At 44.7% G+C, this 20,109-nt stretch overlaps 1 protein-coding gene across 10 annotated transcripts in view; it reads left to right on the top strand.

The window, feature by feature from the left end:
• The window catches only part of MTA1 (metastasis associated 1), a 298,988-nt gene that overhangs the window by 20,754 nt on the left and 258,125 nt on the right, over positions 1 to 20,109 (top strand). For all 10 annotated transcript variants that reach the window (XR_010190411.1, XM_063947327.1, XM_063947328.1 and 7 more), the window contains exon 2: positions 6,246 to 6,313. Coding sequence is in view for 9 of the 10 variants with exons in the window: in XM_063947327.1 (XP_063803397.1) it covers positions 6,246 to 6,313 (68 nt within the window). In the remaining variant the exon portion in view is untranslated. The remainder of the gene's footprint in view (positions 1 to 6,245; positions 6,314 to 20,109) is intronic.

The following is a 20,109-nucleotide window of genomic DNA, read 5'->3' on the forward strand; positions in this document are numbered from 1 at the left end:
TGATAGTCAAAATTGACTTGCCTGCACAGTCTACAGTGCTTCTGGAAAGTATTCACAGCGCTTCACTTTTTACACATTTTATGTTACAGCCTTATTCCAAAATAGAATTAATTCCTTTCCCCCCCCCTCAAAATTCTACACACAATACCCCATAATGACAATGTGAAAGTTTTTGTGAGATTGTTTTGCAAATTTGTTAAAACTAAAAAAACTAAAATCACATGTACATAAATATTCACAGCCTTTGCCATGAAGCTCAAAATTGAGTTCAGTTGCATCCTGTTTCCAATAATCATCCTTGAGATATTCCTACAGCTTAATTTGAGTCCACCTGTGATTCAGTTGATTGGACACCTGTCTTTGTAAGGTCCCACACTTGACAGTGCATGTCTGAGCACAAACCAAGTATGAAGTAAAAGGAATTGTCTGCATACCTCCGAGACAGGATTGTCTGGAAGGGTACAGGAAAAATACTTGCTGCTTTGAAAGTCCCAATGAGCACAGTGGCCTCCATCATCCGTAAATGGAAGAAGTTTGGAACCACCAGAACTCTTCCTAGAGCTGGCCGGCCGTCTAAATTGAGCGATCAGGGGAGAAGGGCCCTAGTCAGGGAGGTGACCAAGAACCCGATGGTCACTCTGTCAGACCTACAGCATTCCTCTGTGGAGAGAGGAGAACCTCCCAGAAGGACAACCATCTCTGCAGCAATCCACCAATCAGGCCTGTATGGTAGAGTGGCCTGACGGAAACCACTCCTTCGTAAAAAGCACATGGCAGCCCACCTGGAGTTTGACAAAATGCACCTGAAGGACTCTCAGACCATGAAAAACAAAACTCCCTGGTCTGATGAGACGAAGCTTGAATTCTTTGGCATGAATACCAGGCATCATGTTTGGAGGAAACCAGGCACCGCTCATCACCAGGCCAATACCATCCCTACAGTGAAGCATGGTGGTGGCAGCATCATTCTCTTGGGATGTTTTTCAGCAGCAGGAACTGGGAGACTAGTCAGGATAGAGGGAAAGATGACTGCAGCAATGTACAGAGACATCCTGGATGAAAACCTGCTCCAGAGTCCTCGACGTCAGACTAAGGCGACGGTTCACCTTTTCAGCAGGAAAACGACCCTAAGCACACAGCCAAGATATCAAAGGAGTGGCTTCAGGACAACTCTGAGAATGTTCTATATTGATTTTTGGGAGCACCTCCCTAATGAATTAGATACTCTGTATCAAGTATTTGTAATAAGGAGGTTTGTTACAAAGTTACTTCATTTTGTGTACATTCACCTCTGTGAGGTCTTCACAAATGGAAATTATTCTGGTTGTGGCGTGATCCTCTCCTCAGATGTGCCTTGAAGAAAATAATTTTAAAGTTGTTATACATAGGATGCTTAATTGGGTGCAATGGGAAAGAACAGTATGTGAACAAACGAATAATGATGAACAAACCATATTGTCACACATGATTGTTTAACGCTGCAGGAGAAATAATAATCTGCCTCCAATAACTCCGTATGAACCATCCAAAGGCGTCACCGGAAGTGGGCTGCACTCTACATTTTTATATCTTTCATGACTGCATGTTCACTACATCGTTCATTGTGTATGCTCTATATTATTCATTCTGCATCTGGGGACATTTCAAGGGAAATCTCTTTATTGTGTCAAAATCATCTAGTGTGTACCTGCCTTTTAGTTGTACTGTAAAAAAACAAACTTTTTGTTTTTTTTAATTGAACTTTTCATTAATCTGAGTTTTATATTTTTGTTTTATTTGATATATTATACAAAAAATATGTACATGTATTTCATATGGCCATAAAGTTTAAAGATACCTAGATATGAAGATTACCATAAGCAAACTACTTTCATTTGTTGTTGAAATGTGTGTATTACTGTATAATGTGGCCCCTTATACTGTAAAACCAATGAAGTAACTATGGTTCCTCAAAGTGACCCCATGCACCTCCGCCAGTTGAACGTCTCATCCTCAGATCATACGTGCAGCCCGTATTTCCCATCGTAATTGTATGCACATCGTACCATGTTTTATGCACATATGATGCATCGTACGATTTTGAATGGCATTTCCCTCGACTGGTCATTAGCACGTTGTGTGCCCGGGACTACCAGGAGCTGCCTGGGAGGTTGAAGGAAAATCATGAAAACATTATAAGAGTTGCTTCGGATGTGGGTCGTCCTGATGTATGGCCAGTGGATGGGTCAAGTGGGCTCGGGAGAGAGAGTATGCGACTGAACCCAGTATTACCGTCACTACCCAAATTACCAAATTCCATTCCCTGTGTACTATCTCTCATTACCAGGCTATTTTAATTTAGGCATAGTGGGACATATTATTAAATCTCCTCTCTAAGTTGTCCATTCCCGCTGAGTGTATGCGTCTCTCCCTAGGCTTGCACATGCCAGTGTGCGCATTGTCCAGTGCCTCAAGGTGCATACACACTAGGCGATTTTGAGCTCAAAGTCTGTTTTTAGTCTGTTTTACCGGCCGAGTGAACCACTTTCCACAGTCTCCTACTGTGGAAAGTGGTTCACCCCCGTGAAAATTGCTGGGCCGGGTGAAAATCGCTCAGTGTGTATGCACTGTGTGACTTATTTCTTCTTCTTCCCTTTTTTTTTTTTTTTTTTTCCGGCCAGTGTGTATGCACCTTTACGGTCTTTGGAATGTGCTTGATGTGGGTCTTGGCACACGCAAGCGCCCACCGGCAGCTATTCAAATGTTGTGGCTGATGGGTGCGGAAAGTTGAATTCAGCTTGCTAGGCCTGGGGGTGGTGAGCTGAAATACACGCAGAGACCCGTTTGGGTGCCCAAACTGCCCTTTTTACACTGCCGCTCATTAGTTAAGGTGCTTTGCACGCCTAAACCAGAGTGTAATAGGCGCGATAAGTGGGGGCAATTGAATATCTCCTTGTGATCTCCTGTCACTTTAGATGGGAGATCTGGCGCAAATAAGCAATTGAATTCCCTCCTGTAAGCCCCATGAAAGTGTATAACATCTGTACTTCTGAAGACCCTGTATGCCGCACATTCCCAATACTTTCAATTGACTTGTTTAATAGCTCCAACAACAACGAAAAAAAAAAGCGTTGTGGTCATCCTATGACCACAGACAAGTGTAAATGTTTTTGCATCCACCCGCTGTCCTGAGTTTGAGTCCATAGTCTCTTACTTGCTCCTAATTTTTTTTATTTATTTTTGTAAGCTTTCTTGTATTTGGCATCGTGCTTGCTGGAGAGTATGTCTTTGAGCCTCTCGTTGTGTTGTAGTATTTGCAGTGTTGCTTGAGGGTATGTTCCAGAGAGTGTGTTCCATTGTATGATTGAAAGACGATAATTCATGTTATCTTCATGCTGTAGCTTCTTTCAGGTGAGCTACACACAGTATGTGGCTCTATCTGTTGGCTGTTACATTCTTGTAGTCGGTGGCTGAATTTTTGGTAACATACGAGACTTGTTTCATGAAATTTTGGCGTTGAGCAGTTTCTGCTTAATTACTGGTTAGCTGTTTTAGGACATCCCCATTTGTCTCTATGTACTCAAATTGTACCATAGAACAAATATACAATTTTGATTGAAAAGAATTTGTATACTCATTCTGTTTAACAAAATTGATTTTACATTTTTGACGCCTCAGTATAGCTGTTTCCCGCCAATATAAATTGCTGACCACACTTGTGGGACTCTTTCTACAATTTGAAATCAAATATTCATATCCAAGTTCTTGCCATCCCAATTGCACAAGTTCCCACAAATGTGTTGCACTTGTAGGTTGCTTTCATTCTTCTGGGCTGTTCATCCCAAGCCAGCTCAGTGAGGTATAAGGGGGTTATTTCAGAGATGGATGCAGCTCTTTGTTCCCACAGCAAGATCTGCGTCCATCCACTTGCATGCCAGGGGCCGCACAGGGCCAGGCCGCCCAGCATGTGTGCAAATGCATCGAATAGAGGTTGACCCCTGGCTGCTTTGGCATTCGGTTCGGCGCAATTGTTTTTTTTTTCTTGGTCACATAGTCGCCCTGCAAACGCTCCAAACACTCCCCTGGTTTGCCCGCCACGCCCACAAAACGTCCTTTAAGGTAGTTCTGACATTGGGGTCAATTCTATTTGGCAACTAAAGAATAGCGCCGGGAATTAGCTCCCGACGCTATTCAATTCTGCTACTAGTTGCCCGCAATTGTCGGGAATTCTTCTCTCATCCCCGGGGGATGAGAGAAGAAACCCGACAAAAGTGCTGCCTCGCGGCCGGCGCGAGGCTGATTCTGTCGGGAATCAGCATCGCCGCGGGTAGTTAAGTCGGAGAATGCCCGTTCTACCGACAAAACTACCTGTTAAGTCGGCGAGAACGGGACATCGCCGACTTAACTTTAACTGAATTGAATAGCGTCGGGAGCTAATTCCCGGCGCTATTCTTTAGTTGCCGAATAGAATTGACCCCATTGCCTGCGAGTATCTCTTGAGTCATCTTGTTGCAGGATGAACCCTTGGCCAGCTATGCATAGACCAGAGGGTATTGCATGATGCTGCAAAATTCTGTGGTAGCGCTTTTAATTCAAAGTGCTAGCCACTCACTCGGCACAAGTAGCCAACAAAAGGGCACCAAACCATCTTCCTCATCCATGTGTAACAGTTTGTGTCATGGATTTATTTATTACGTTTTTATGTAAGTGGGCAATGCTTTTCATAGCAAAACATGGGTGCTTTTGCTATTAAAAGCATTGCCGTTTTTAAATTTTGTGCTTAAACATGCCTTGATGTGGCAGCTTTTACAAGATGCTAATTGGTAAATAAACTTTACACCCTGAGGAACCATCCTTTCTCCTACTCTATGTACAAAAACACCTGCATGATGAACCAAAGTTTTCACATTTTGATTAATCAGTCCATAAGACCTTCTTGTTCTCGGTAGTCCGTTAGTGGTGCTTCCAAGGTCAGGTAAAGGCAGAACAGCTACAGCAATCCAAAAATATATTGGTAGGTTAATTGGATCCCACAAAATTAACCCTAGCATGAATGTGTGTACATGTGATATGGAATATAGATTGTAAGCTCCACTGGGGCAGGGACTGATGTAAATGGGCAAATATACTCTGTAAAACGCTGCGGAATATGTGTGCGCTATATAATTAACTGGTAATAAACGGCTGTTAGTTCTTACCCATTGTGGGGTTGTTGAACCATAAGTTTTCTTGTTCATAGGTCGCCATGAAGAGGTTTGTAATAGGTCTGGGTAATTTTCCCATCGCGGTTTCTTCTAATCTGTATTGTGTTGCTTTCAAATCAAAGGCAGTTCTGGCTAAGGGTGTCAAGCCTTCTAAAGAGTGGTTGCCATAAGCAACTGCTCCGATCAGCTTCTGCCTATCCTTCTATAGAATGTACTCGATAAATGCTAACAAGAAGAGTATTGCTATGGGGACCTAATCCACTTGGCTTGATTCATCATCCACCATGTCCTTACTTATTAGAATGAAGTTGATTTAAATCTTGGCCTTTTGGAAGGTGATGAAATGATTGTGTAGGCAACTAAACCCTTGGTCTGGTGACTGGAGATCCCAAACACGGCACAACACTCACTGCTATCACAGGAGTAGGTAGTTACACTCTGTTCTAGTATTGCCAGGGTCTCTGGCAATGGTAAGAGTCTAAGGGGGGTATTCAGTTAGTGCCGTTTTGTTCGACCAGTCGAATAAACGTCACTTTTCATTTGGTTTTAGGTCGAATTTACATTCAACCTATTCAGTGCCCGTGCCGTGTTTTTTTCGACACAAATCTGGCACTGGCGAAAACAACGTATCTGCGAATTTGCCGCCGATGCACATGTTTTGGCAAATTCACAGGCGTTCTCGCCCGTTTATGGCACAAATTTCGCCCGTGCTGATTCCCCCCCCAAAAAGTGAAACGGCATGGGCGAAAATGGATTAAAAATTTGGTTGAAAACACCCGCAATTGAATAAACTATATCGAATTAGTCCCATTTTTTCGACCAGTCTAAACCCCCCCCCCTCCCCAAAAAAACAAAACAAAACCCTGCACTTAATTGAATACCCCTGTCTTCAGTAATGGCACATCTGTTAATAACCTAGTGAATGGAGGCTCTAACTGGCAGGAACCATTGCAGGGTGGGCTGTCATTCACAGGCTTTCTAAAAGGATTGAGGAGGAAATTATCCAGTCCGCTGGTTGATGGTATGAGGCAAAACGTAATGTCGTCTGCATTTGTTTTTCAGACTATGTCTACTTTGAAAACTCTTCTAGCAACCCTTACTTAATAAGAAGAATAGAAGAACTTAACAAGGTAAGCCTTTTGGATGTACATTGTCAATGCTATAAAAATGCTGTGCCTGAAAAAAATTGAATATAATATGCTTGTAACATGCACAATTTGTATCTACTTTGCCACTTTTTATGGTATGTTGTAGCAGAAATCTAACCACACGGAGGAGGAGATGTAGTAAGTTGTGGAGAGGGATAAAGTACCAGCCAATCAGCCCCTACCTGCCATGTTAGGGAAAATAATGGACACTGGTTGGTAGTTTATCTCTGTCTATGGGGGAGATGTATTAAGTAGTGATAAAAGTGGAGAAGTGAGCCAATGGAGAAGTTGCCCATGGCAACCAATCAGCATTGACTTAATTATAATTTGCATACTATAAAAGTACACAGAGCAGCTGATTGGTTGGCACGGGCATCTTCTCCACTTTCCCAGTGGCTCACATCTCCCCCATCTTAGTACTTCTGCACCAGAATCCATTATCCTTTGTGTTTAATGTTTGAATGTTTTCTGTTTCCATCTTGCGGTTACCACTTTTGTGTTTCATGACTGTGTTGTCGCACGGATCCTTTCCAAAATGAATTATGTATGCCACAGGTTCTCAAACTCTGTCCTCAAGACCCCACATGGTTCATGTTTTGCAGGTCACCTGTAGATTTTTAAAATGTGACAGTTGGTGACACACAGTGCAGCTGCTGGGTGACATGGAAAACGTTAACCGTGTGGGGTCCTGAGGACCGAGTTTGAGAACCACTGATGTAAGCCATCACTCTTTATTCCTGTTATCCGTATTTATCACGCAGAGAGTTCTCCACTGCATTAGGAAATAGACATGACTGGATAAGTGCCTTGGTACATTAAGGACCCTGTGACTTTTCTATTCCATTCAAGTTGCGCAAAATGTTGATGATCAAACCCATTTGTGACTGTTACATAGAGGTGGTGAAGGGTTTGCCTATCATCATTGCTGGCACTGGATCATAAATAGGCATTTTGAAAAGGGCATGGGTACTGTAAAGTGTCTCTCAGTCTACAGCTGATGATCAAGTATGTAGCGGGATGAGCGGGGCACTCATTGGTTCAATGGGAGTATTGTGGAAGGATAATGTTGGTTTATAATATGCCACTACTGGTATAAGTGTGTGAGCAAAATTTCCCACAGGTGCATAGAACAGTTTGGGGCGTTTAACACAGAGTACAGATTAAGTGCATGCGTGCACCTACTTCTGCAAGTTTCATAGTTAATGCTTGGATTATTAAATGCAGTAATCGGATTGACAATGAGCATGTACTGGAATATCCAGACTTTTGTGTGTGGGTGCGCAGCCATTTACCTTTGCAGAAAATACTTATTCAGCATAGACCTGAGCAATACAGTATATCTTTGCAAAAAACATGTAAACCTAGTCTACTTTTGTGCATTGTTCTTTGGATTGATTGAATTAGCATGCTTTTTATTTTTTTATTTTTGACTGTCATTTTTGTTGTAGACCTCCCCTTTTTTTTATTTATTATTATTTTCTAAAGTAGTTCCTTTACAAATGGTGTTAATATATTTCCATTGGTAACGGTTTATATCACTTATCTCTTCCCTTTAAACACGTTCAGCTCTTCAACTTTTGTTGATGCAGCCCATATGCTTTGTTAGTAGCCTTCCTCAGAATTATTAGGGTTTTCAGATTGTTCACGAGTTGATGACGTTTACTAGTGGCTGATGGCCAGAAGTCCCTAATACCCCTTTTTATACAACCAGATATTCTATTGGTTTCCCACTGCCTGACTTCCCTTTTATTCTGTATAATCTGTAACATCTGTAACTCCATGTTTCATTTTCCTTCTCCTTGTTTACATTGTATCCCTACAAGATCTATATCCGGATGATAGACGGTGCCTAGGTCGACCAGATGAAAGGTCGACTGGTTATTCCATGTCAAATCCACACACAGGATTTACCTCACCAGCTCAGATTTTGTTCAAATTTGTTATACGGAGAGTATATATGTAGTCTAAGAAAAATACAAAATTGTATTTAGATATCTCATGCCATTTCCAAAGTATGGCTCTGTAAAGTTTTCAAAAATCTGTCAAAAATGCACAACCAGCATATTTTAAAATTGTCATCGTAGCTCTCCTAATTAAGTTGGAGAGGTGGGAGTAGTGTCATTTTACTGTGGTTTTTATGCCCTTTCATGTGATGTACAACATAATAGGCTTTGTGAGGAAAACCTTTCCAAATTCAAACTTAAATTTTTGATCATGATTATCTCAAAGTGCATTGGCAAAGTTAAAAAAATTTCCGGAAATAGGGGTATATTCAATTGAAGTCTGATCCATTCCGACATTCATTTGTCTGAATGGATCTGACATAGGCTATTCAATGCATTCTCAATTCGACTTTAAAAAAAGTCGAATTGAGATGCGGGAGCTTAGACGGGGGAGAGCAGCGACTATATAGCTGCTGCTGTAGCACTGCTCTCCCCCGTCTGCCCGCGGCTCTCCCCCATCTCCCCCCCCCCCTGCCGCTCACGCCAGCGTCCACCAGGCTCCAGCAAGCGAGGTCTCGCTTGCTGGAGCCGGGTTGACGCTGCTGTGAGCGGCGGCTGTGATACATCCTCCGGCGCGGCTCTCCCCGTCTCTGCTCCCGCATCTCACTTCGACTTTTTTTAAAGTCGAAATGAGATGGTCGAAAAGCAAGCGAGGTCTCGCTTGCTGGAGCCGGGTGGATGCTTCTGTGAGCGGCGGCTGTGATACATCCTCCGGCGCTGCTCTCCCCGTCTGGCTGCGGCTCTCCCCGTCTCTGCTCCCGCATCTCACTTCGACTTTTTTTTAAAGTCGAATTGAGATGGTCGAAAAGTTTTTGACACAAGTTTGTTGAATAATTTGGGGTTAGATTGAATAGGTCGGAACCTGCCATCTTTTCGACAGACGGCAGCTTTCGACTTCAATTGAATATACTCCATAGTCTATTCCAGTGGTTCTCAAACTCTGCCCTCAGGACCCCACACGGTTCACGTTTTCCATGTCACCCTGCAGGTGCACTGTGTATCACCAACTGTCACATTTGAAAAATCTACAGGTGACCTGCAAAACATGAACCATGTGGGGTTCTGAGGACAGAGCTTGAGAACCTGTGGTCTATACTAATGTTAAATCTTTGTCAAAATTTTAAAAGGTGGGAGGATAATGGGTTCATAGTTAGAAATAATTTTTATGCAGGTAGTTTTATTTAAAAAAAATAAAAAAAAGCCTGATGTATTACTAGTAATAGTAATAGATTTGATGGCTTCATTAGTTTAATTATATAAATCAAGTTGAATAGAAATACTTGACATTGTATTAGTCGGTCAACAATGTTAGCTGAAGATAGTTTGACAATGCCTCAGTGGTTTTTAAAGTGTCACCAGGACATACATTTTTCCAGTTGGAGTTATAGGGTCGACCATGCATAAGACCTCTTTTAGAGGTATCCATAGTACATCGGGTTACGTGGATAGAAGAATGATAGTGAAGGTCCAGCTGAATGAAGGAAGGTCTTTTTTAATTTGTCTTCATGTTCTTTCTCGTCCATCACATTAGCAAGCCACCATTTCACACATTTCAGTTTGAATTTGGAAAGTTTTTCCTCACAAAGCCTATTGTGTTATATATCACAGGAAAGGGCATAAAAACCACAGTAACATGACACCACTCCCACCTCTCTAAAGGTGCATACACACTGAGCGCTTTTTCCCCCTGCCCAGCGATGTCGGCTGTACACTATGGAAAGCCGTTCATCTACTGGTAATACCAGCAGATGAGCGGCGGCCGCCGGAGATGAAGCTGGAGCGCACATCAGCGCTTATCGCTCATTGCCGGGGCATACACACTGGGCAGTTTTGAGCTGAAAGCAGCTCAACACACCAAAATTGACCTGCTCTCAGATCAAAATCGCCCACTGTGTATGGGCCGGGTGTGGTTCATCAAATCGACAGTGTCTAGGTCGACAATGTTTAGGTCGACCACTATAGGTCGACAGTCACTAGGTCGACATGGATGGAAGGTCGACAGGGTTTCTAGGTCGACATGTGCTAGGTCGACAGGTCTAAAGGTTGACATGAGTTTTTTTTTTTTTGGGTGTCGTTTTCTTCGTAGAGTGACCGGGATCCCAAATTAGTGCACCGCGTCCCCTCGCATGGTGCCTTCGCTCCGCTACCGCTTCGCTCGGCACACTTTACCGTTCCAATCGTAGTCCACGTGGATCGTTAAGTATGAAAAAATAAAAAAAATGTGAAAAACTCATGTCGACCTTTAGACCTGTCGACCTAGCACATGTCGACCTAGAAACCCTGTCGACCTTCCATCCATGTCGACCTAGTGACTGTCGACCTAAACATTGTCGACCTAGACACTGTCGATCTTCAGACCGGATCCCGTATGGGCCTTTTACTTAATTAGGAGAGCTACGATGGAAACTTGAAAATATACTGGTTGTGCTTTCTTTGACAGATTTTTGAAAACTTTACAGAGCCATAATTTGGAAACTGCATGAGATATCTAAATACAATTTTGTATTTTTCTTAGACTACACATAAACTCTCTGTATAACAAATTTGAACAAAATCTGAGCTGGTGAAGTAAAAATGTAACAGTTTTAACTGTGTGTGTGTGTGTGTGTGTGTGTGTGTGTGTGTGTGTTTTTTTTGTGGTGGTGAGGGGATCCGGTTTGAAGATCGACAATGTTTAGGTCGACATGGATGAAAGGTCGACAGGGTTTCTAGGTCGACATGTGCTAGGTCGACAGGTCTAAAGGTCGACATGAGTTTTTGAATTTTTTTTTCTTTTTTTTTTTTAATTTTTTCATACTTAACGATCCACGTGGACTACGATTGGAACAGTAATCTGTGCCTAGCGGAGCGAAGGCACCATGCCCGAAGCATGGCGAGTGAAGCGGTGCACTAATTTGGGATCCCGGTCACTCTACGAAGAAAACGACACAAAAAAAAAAATCCTCATGTCGACCTTTAGACCTGTCGACCTAGCACATGTCGACCTAGAAACCCTGTCGGCCTTCCATCCATGTCGACCTAGTGACTGTCGACCTATAGTGGTCGACCTAAACATTGTCGACCTAGATACAGTCGATTTGATGAACCACACCCGGTGGTGAGGGGGAACGATGACTGTGATTGGTAATAGTAACAAGTGGCAAGGGGAGCGGATTGAGCCACCTTACCGGAAGGAGGATGAGCAAAGTGAGCCCGCAAGGTAATAGGTTTATACTGATGTTGGTTACATATTTCCAAACATACAAGATTTGACCCCCCCTCCCCCCCAAAAAAAAACAAAAACCAAACCTGTCATGTCCACCTTTTGTACTTGTCGATCTAATGCATATCCACCTATTTACTGTCTACCTAAATACTGTAGATCTTCTATACACCCTACAGAATCTGGAGTATTTCCACATACACATTCTCTGCCAACCAGGTGCTGGAGTAGGTACTTTGGAAAATTTATTAAAGCAGTCTGAGGGGCGACATATCTGATAGCTTGATGTGTCCACCCCATGCGAGAGACACTGCATTCAAGCCACTTTATCCTGAGAGTTTGAGTTGTGGGGGACCGTTGAAGTTGGTGGATTGGAGAAGGTTGCATCTCAAGAAGCAAAGACAAAATTGGGGCGGAGCAGGGCTCGACAAATCCCAGGCTCCAGGTGATTATGGTGACCGGATTTGCAGAGACCCTGGCTTGTCAGTGATAAGCGAGGTTAAACTCTACTCCATCCATTCCATGGTCTGCACTGCACGACTATCGCACCCAGCAGTGGTTATGCAAATGAGGTCCAACCTCCGTCCCTTATACATGGGCAGTTTTGAAGAAGGAGCTGTGTACTGACCCCTCCAATATGTGCTCTCCCCCCCCAACAAACACCCACCTACATGGGCTAATTCAGACCTGATCAGGTCTGAACTGCACATGTGCCGGCACCACAGTGCGCATGCCGGACAGCCGATGGCTCTCTTAGCCCTGCGATCGCCTCTGCCTGATTGACAGGCAGAGGTGGTCGCTGGGTGGGAGGAGGTGGGCCAGTGGCGTTTGGCCACCGTTAAGGGGACGCGGCCCCGGCAACGCAGGCGTGCCCGGACCGTTGTGGGGGCGGACGGTGGCTGCGTGATGTCACACACAGCCGCTGCGACCCGAGCAGCGACTAGTAGCTTCCTGCCAGTGCGCAGGAGCTGCGCTGGCTTAGAGCTACTCTTCCAATACTTGAGTATGGGGGGGGTGGGGGTGTCGGGCCTGACATGCGGGGCGGACTAGCATGTGCTGAGCATCCCCCTGCATGTCTGAAGACTGACCACAGATGTACTAAATTAAGCACATCTACGATCAGGTCTGAATTAGGCCCCTTGTGCAATGCTGTGTACTGATCCCTCCTATATGTGCTCTCTGCTACCCCCACCCCTCATACACACACCGATAGATTGGGGGCACTGGGGTGTGGCATACTATGACATGTGATCAGAGATGGACAAGTATCTGGGTCTGATGGCATGTGGGGAAGCCTGATGGGCATTAAAGATGCATAAAAGGTGTCCTATCGAAGTTTCTTATATTTTGGTTGCTGATGATAGCCTGGCTCCCAAACTTTTCAGCTGGCTCCTAGATTTGCAAAAAATTTATCGAGCCCTGGGTTAGAGGAGTAGAAACTGATGAACTGCACCATCGGGTAAACCAAATTCTAATCTAATTCATGGATTTGACCCTCACTAAAGTACTGATTGTAGCAATTAAGACGAACGTGCAGTGGTCAGTGGTTTATGATGCTCTGCCAGCTGTTGTCTGTTGCTGGTATGGAGGTATATCCTCACAGTTGACTATGTCACGGCAATTATCAAGCTCTTCCATGAGGCAATGAAGTTTAGAGGTAGCTGAGAATGTGACCCTGATGATGATCCAAGAAAATCCCAGTTCTTGCAGGAATAATCTAAAAAGATTTCTGTAATTGAAATGAAAACTGGCAGCGACAATGGTTACAGAATCCAAGACTGATTATGGGGCAACGATTTTGATTAAAAATATTCTATCTAGACCAGGCGTTCCCAACCGCGGTCCTCAAGGCACACCAACAGTGCAGGTTTTAGTGATATCCAGGCTTCAGCACAGATGGTTAAATCAAAATAACTGAGGTACTAATTAAGTCACCTGTGTTCAAGTAGGGGTAGCACTAAATCCAGGACTGTTAGTGTGCCTTGAGGACCGAGGTTGGGAAACACTGATCTAGACAGTTTCCAAAGATGTGACCTCTTAATGTCTGCTGTGAGTTGGTGCAGCTACTGCTGTGACTCGGGGTGACTATATGATAGTGGGGTGCTGGAAAATGCACTCTGTAGTATTTTAAACCTAAACTTTTTATTACACATTTAAAATCTTAATCTGAACCGGTCAATTACAAAATGGGCAGATTACAGATATATACAGAGTGCATAACAGAGGTGTAAAAACAAGTGTTTTAAAATATATGGAGTTAGAGCTGGTGGTCACAAAGCAAAACCTTTTTTTGCTTTCAAAGGTGATTTAAACCTTTATCCTATTTAATAAAAGCAAAGTCTGCTCCTCACCTCTGTCATGTGTGCTGATGGCCACTAGAGGCAGCCACACAGTCCAAATGATATCTTTGTGTGCTGGAAGCTGACACCGCTCAAATCGAAAGTGAAACTGCAGGGAGATGTTACAGCCTCCTCCTAACCTGCTGCTGGTAATAATTATACTGATCACACTTGTTGTATACGGAGAGAGAGAGTTGGGGTAGGGGCAGATAGGGACTGGGGAAGAAAGAAAGATGGCAGGAGGGTTGACCCAGATAGGGACTAGCAAGAGAGGTGGGTAGGGACAGATGGGGCATGGGTGGGGGAGAGAGGAAGGAGGAGTTGGGTTAGATGGGGACTGGGGAGAGCGAGAGATGCAGATTTTTTTCAATATAGTCTGTGCGACATGGACACGCACACAATCCCTATATACACTGCACCCACATCCTCTTCCATGTTTTGCACCCCCCCACCATATACTGCCCCTATATACACACTGCATCCCCATACCCCTCAATATAGTGCCCTCTATATACAGGGCACCCCCTCCTCCATATACTGTTCCCACCATATACTGCGCACTCCACCCCTCCTCCATAAACTATGCTGCAACCCCAGGTTACAAACTAGTAGCAAAGAAAAGCGAATCCCCCAAAAATGTTTAAGTACATCAACAGCAAGAGACTAAAGAAGGAGAGTAAAGGCCCTTTAAAGGACAAGAGGGGAGTCTTAATCAAAAATGATAATGACATAGCAAACAAACTAAACAAGTTTTTTTTCAACGGTATTTACCAGAGCGGACCAAATTCTGGGTCCAACACAAAATCTCAACAAAGATAATGTCCCACTGCTAAATGCTTATTTGTGTGAGGAGGTAGTCTATGACCTATTAAAAAAGTTAAAGATTAATAAATCACCTGGTCCCGATGAAATTCACCTGAGGGTTCTTATGGAGCTGCACGCTGAACTAGCAAGACCTCTATTTTTGATCTTCATGGATTCTGTTAAATCGGGTATGGTTCACAAAGACTGGCGTATAGCGGAGGTAGTGCAGATATTTAAAAAGGGGAGCAAAGCTGAACCAGGTAATTATAGACCAATTAGTCTTACATCTATAGTGGGGAAAGTATTGGAAGGTATTCTAAGGGACAGTATTCAAAAGTTCCTTGAAGCAAATAAGGTAATTAAAAGGAACCAACATGGATTTGTGAAGGACAGATCATGTCAGACCAACTTACTTGGCTTTTATGAAACAGTAAATGCGAACCTGGATCAGGGTAAGTAGGTGGATGTAGTCTTTTTAGCCTTTGACAAAGCTTTCGACACTGTACCACACATGCGTCTTATCTATAAGCTACAAGAAATAGGTCTAGGGAGCACAATATGCACTTGGGTCAGTAATTGGTTAGATAATAGGGAGCAGCGCATTGTGGTCAATGGATCATTTTCAAATTGGACCAAAGTACTAAGTGGTGTGCCACAAGGGTCTGTACTTGGACCACTTTTGTTCAACATTTTCATCAGCGACCTAGCAGTAGGTCTAGAGAGCATGGTATCAATTTTCGCAGACAATACCAAATTGTGTAAAGTTATAAATTACGGAGGGGGATGCTGAGTCTCTTCAGAACGACTTCACTAAACTGGAAGCATGGGCAGCAAAATGGAGAATGAGATTCAACACAGACAAGTGTAAGGTAATGCACTGTGGGGGCAAGACCAAATATAACACCTACATACTAAATGGGGTAATATTAGGGGATTCTGTACTGGAAAAAGACTTGGGGGTTCACATAGATAACAAATTAAGCAGCAGTACCCAAAGTAGGAGTGCAGCAAAGAAGGTTAATAAGATATTAGCATGCATAAAACGAGGAATAGATGCAAGGGACGAGAGTATTATACTGCCATTATATAAATCACTAGTGAGGCCTCATCTTGAATACTGTGTACAATTTTGGGCACCATATTACAAAAAGGATATCCTGGAGCTAGAAAAGGTTCAGGGGTGGGCGACCAAACTAATCAAGGGCATGGAGACGCTGGAATATGAGGAAAGGCTTGCAAGGCTAGACATGTTTACATTGGGAAAGAGGAGACTAAGAGGGGACATGATCAACATCTACAAATATATAAGGGGTCAATACACAGAGCTTGGAAGGGACCTGTTTTCTATAAGATCAGCACAGAGAACACGTGGTCACTCGCTTAGGTTAGAGGAGAGGAGTTTCCGCACATTGAGGCAAAAAGTTTTTTTCACAGTAAGGACAATCCGTGTTTGGAATTCCCTGCCTGAGAGAGTAGTAACAGCGGACTCAGTCAACACCTTTAAGAATGGGTTAGATAAATTCCTATTGGATAAAGATATTCAGGGTTATGGTGCGTAGGCACGCATTATAGTTAATATAACTAGTCCTAACATAAAAATAACTAGTCCTATAATAAGACTGCATAGGAGACCACAAATAGGTTGAACTCGATGGACAATTGTCTTTTTTTTTCCAGCTTAGTTACTATGTTACTTGCCATCCCGGGACTTGGCAACAAATAGCTGCAGAAAACACCCGACTGTCCCGTAGCGCTTATTGTGGAGGCATAAGGGGTCACGTATGGCCACTTACCGGTGGTGGAAGAAGGTGAATCAGTCTGGCAGGAAGAGGTGAGACACTGTATAGGGTGAGCAGTGGAGTAGGAGGGGTCTGTGTTGGGGCTGCAGATGAAACTGTTGAGGAGCAGGCAGATAACAATCTGCTGCTTTATATATTTTCTCTATCGTCCTAAGTGGATGCTGGGGTTCCTGAAAGGACCATGGGGAATAGCGGCTCCGCAGGAGACGGGGCACAAAAGTAAAGCTTTTACAGGTCAGGTGGTGTGTACTGGCTCCTCCCCCTATGACCCTCCTCCAGACTCCAGTTAGATTTTTGTGCCCGGCCGAGAAGGGTGCAATTCTAGGTGGCTCTCATAAAGAGCTGCTTAGACAGTTTAGCTTAGGTTTTTTATTTTACAGTGATTCCTGCTGGCAACAGGATCACTGCAACGAGGGACAGAGGGGAGAAGAAGTGAACTCACCTGCGTGCAGGATGGATTGGCTTCTTGGCTACTGGACATGAAGCTCCAGAGGGACGATCACAGGTACAGCCTGGATGGTCACCGGAGCCGCGCCGCCGGCCCCCTCGCAGATGCTGAAGCAAGAAGAGGTCCAGAATCGGCGGCTGAAGACTCCAGCAGTCTTCTAAGGTAGCGCACAGCACTGCAGCTGTGCGCCATTTTCCTCTCAGCACACTTCACACGGCAGTCACTGAGGGTGCAGGGCGCTGGGGGGGGGGCGCCCTGGGAGGCAAATGAAAACCTTTTAAAAGGCAAAAAATACCTCACATATAGCCCCCAGAGGCTATATGGAGATATTTACCCCTGCCTAAATGTACTAAATAGCGGGAGACGAGCCCGCCGAAAAAGGGGCGGGGCCTATCTCCTCAGCACACGGCGCCATTTTCTGTCACAGCTCCGCTGGTCAGGACGGCTCCCAGGTCTCTCCCCTGCACTGCACTACAGAAACAGGGTAAAACAGAGAGGGGGGGCATATTAATGGCTATATATTTATATAAAAAGCAGCTATAAGGGAGCACTTAATCATAAGGCTATCCCTGTCATATATAGCGCTTTTTGGTGTGTGCTGGCAGACTCTCCCCTCTGTCTCCCCAAAGGGCTAGTGGGTCCTGTCTTCGTATAGAGCATTCCCTGTGTGTCTGCTGTGTGTCGGTACGTGTGTGTCGACATGTATGAGGACGATATTGGTGTGGAGGCGGAGCAATTGCCAAATATGAGGATGTCACCCCCTAGGGAGTCGACACCGGAATGGATGCCTTTATTTGTGGAATTACGGGATAGCGTCAACTCGCTTAAGCAGTCGTTTGCCGACATGAGGCGGCCGGACAATCAATTAGTGCCTGTCCAGGCGCCTCAAGCACCGTCGGGGGCTGTAAAACGCCCTTTGCCTCAGTCGGTCGACACAGACCCAGACACAGGCACTGATTCCAGTGGTGAGGGCGACGAATCAACCGTATTTTCCAGTAGGGCCACACGTTATATGATTTTGGCAATAAAGGAGATGTTACATTTAGCTGATACTACAGGTACCACTAAACAGGGTATTATGTGGGGTGTGAAAAAACTACCAGTAGTTTTTCCCGAATCAGAAGAATTAAATGACGTGTGTGAGGAAGCGTGGGTTGCCCCCGATAAAAAACTGCTAATTTCAAAGAAGTTATTGGCTTTATACCCTTTCCCACCAGAGGTTAGGGAGCGCTGGGAAACACCTCCTAGGGTGGACAAAGCGCTAACACGCTTATCAAAACAAGTGGCGTTACCCTCTCCTGAGACGGCCGCACTTAAAGATCCATCAGATAGGAGGATGGAAAATATCCAAAAAAGTATATACACACATGCAGGTGTTATACTACGACCAGCTATTGCGACTGCCTGGATGTGCAGTGCTGGGGTAGTTTGGTCAGAGTCCCTGATCGAAAATATTGATACCCTGGACAGGGACAATATTTTACTGTCGTTAGAACAAATAAAGGATGCTTTTCTTTATATGCGTGATGCACAGAGAGATATCTGCACACTGGCATCACGGGTAAGTGCTATGTCCATTTCGGCCAGAAGAGCTTTGTGGACACGACAGTGGACAGGCGATGCGGATTCAAAACGGCATATGGAAGTTTTGCCGTATAAGGGGGAGGAGTTATTTGGGTCGGTCTATCGGATTTGGTGGCCACGGCTACGGCCGGGAAATCCACCTTTCTACCTCAAGTCACTCCCCAACAGAAAAAGGCACCGACCTTTCAACCGCAGCCCTTTCGTTCCTTTAAAAACAAGAGAGCAAAGGGCTATTCATATCTGCCACGAGGCAGAGGACGAGGGAAGAGACAGCAACAGGCAGCTCCTTCCCAGGAACAGAAGCCCTCCTCGGCTTCTACAAAAGCCTCAGCATGACGCTGGGGCTTCTCAAGCGGACTCGGGGGCGGTAGGCGGTCGTCTCAAGAATTACAGCGCGCAGTGGGCTCACTCGCAGGTAGATCCCTGGATCCTGCAGATAATTTCTCAGGGGTACAGGTTGGAATTAGAGACGTCTCCACCTCGCCGTTTCCTGAAGTCTGCTTTACCAACGTCCCCCTCCGAAGGGGAGACGGTTTTGGAAGCCATTCACAAGCTGTACTCTCAGCAGGTGATAGTCAAGGTACCTCTTCTACAGCAAGGGAAGGGGTATTATTCCACTCTATTTGTGGTACCGAAGCTGGATGGCTCGGTAAGGCCTATTCTAAATCTGAAGTCCTTGAACCTGTACATAAAGAAGTTCAAGTTCAAGATGGAGTCACTCAGAGCAGTGATAGCGAACCTGGAAGAAGGGGATTTTATGGTATCCTTGGACATCAAGGATGCGTATCTCCACGTTCCAATTTACCCCTCACACCAGGGGTACCTCAGGTTCGTTGTACAAAACTGTCACTATCAGTTTCAGACGCTGCCGTTTGGGTTGTCCACGGCACCTCGGGTCTTTACAAAGGTAATGGCCGAGATGATGATTCTTCTTCGAAGAAAAGGCGTATTAATTATCCCATACTTGGACGATCTCCTAATAAGGGCAAGGTCCAGAGAACAGCTAGAGATGGGATTAGCACTATCTCAAGAGGTGTTAAAGCAGCACGGATGGATTCTGAATATTCCAAAATCCCAATTAATGCCGACAACTCGTCTGCTGTTCCTGGGGATGATTCTGGACACAGTTCAGAAAAAGGTTTTTCTTCCCGAGGAAAAAGCCAAGGAGTTATCCGACCTGGTCAGGAACCTCCTAAAACCAGGAAAGGTGTCTGTACATCAATGCACAAGAGTCCTGGGAAAAATGGTAGCTTCTTACGAAGCAATTCCGTTCGGCAGATTCCATGCAAGAATTTTTCAAAGGGATCTGTTGGACAAATGGTCAGGGTCGCATCTTCAGATGCACCTGCGGATAACCCTGTCGCCAAGGACAAGGGTATCTCTCCTGTGGTGGTTGCAGGAGGCTCATCTATTGGAGGGCCGCAGATTCGGCATACAGGATTGGATCCTGGTGACCACGGACGCCAGCCTGAGAGGCTGGGGAGCAGTCACACAGGGAAGAAACTTCCAGGGAGTGTGGACGAGCCTGGAAAAGTCTCTTCACATAAACATTCTGGAACTAAGAGCGATCTACAATGCTCTAAGCCAGGCGGAACCTCT

This window comes from Pseudophryne corroboree, chromosome 12 (assembly GCF_028390025.1).
Source record: "Pseudophryne corroboree isolate aPseCor3 chromosome 12, aPseCor3.hap2, whole genome shotgun sequence".
Taxonomy (NCBI): domain Eukaryota; kingdom Metazoa; phylum Chordata; class Amphibia; order Anura; family Myobatrachidae; genus Pseudophryne; species Pseudophryne corroboree.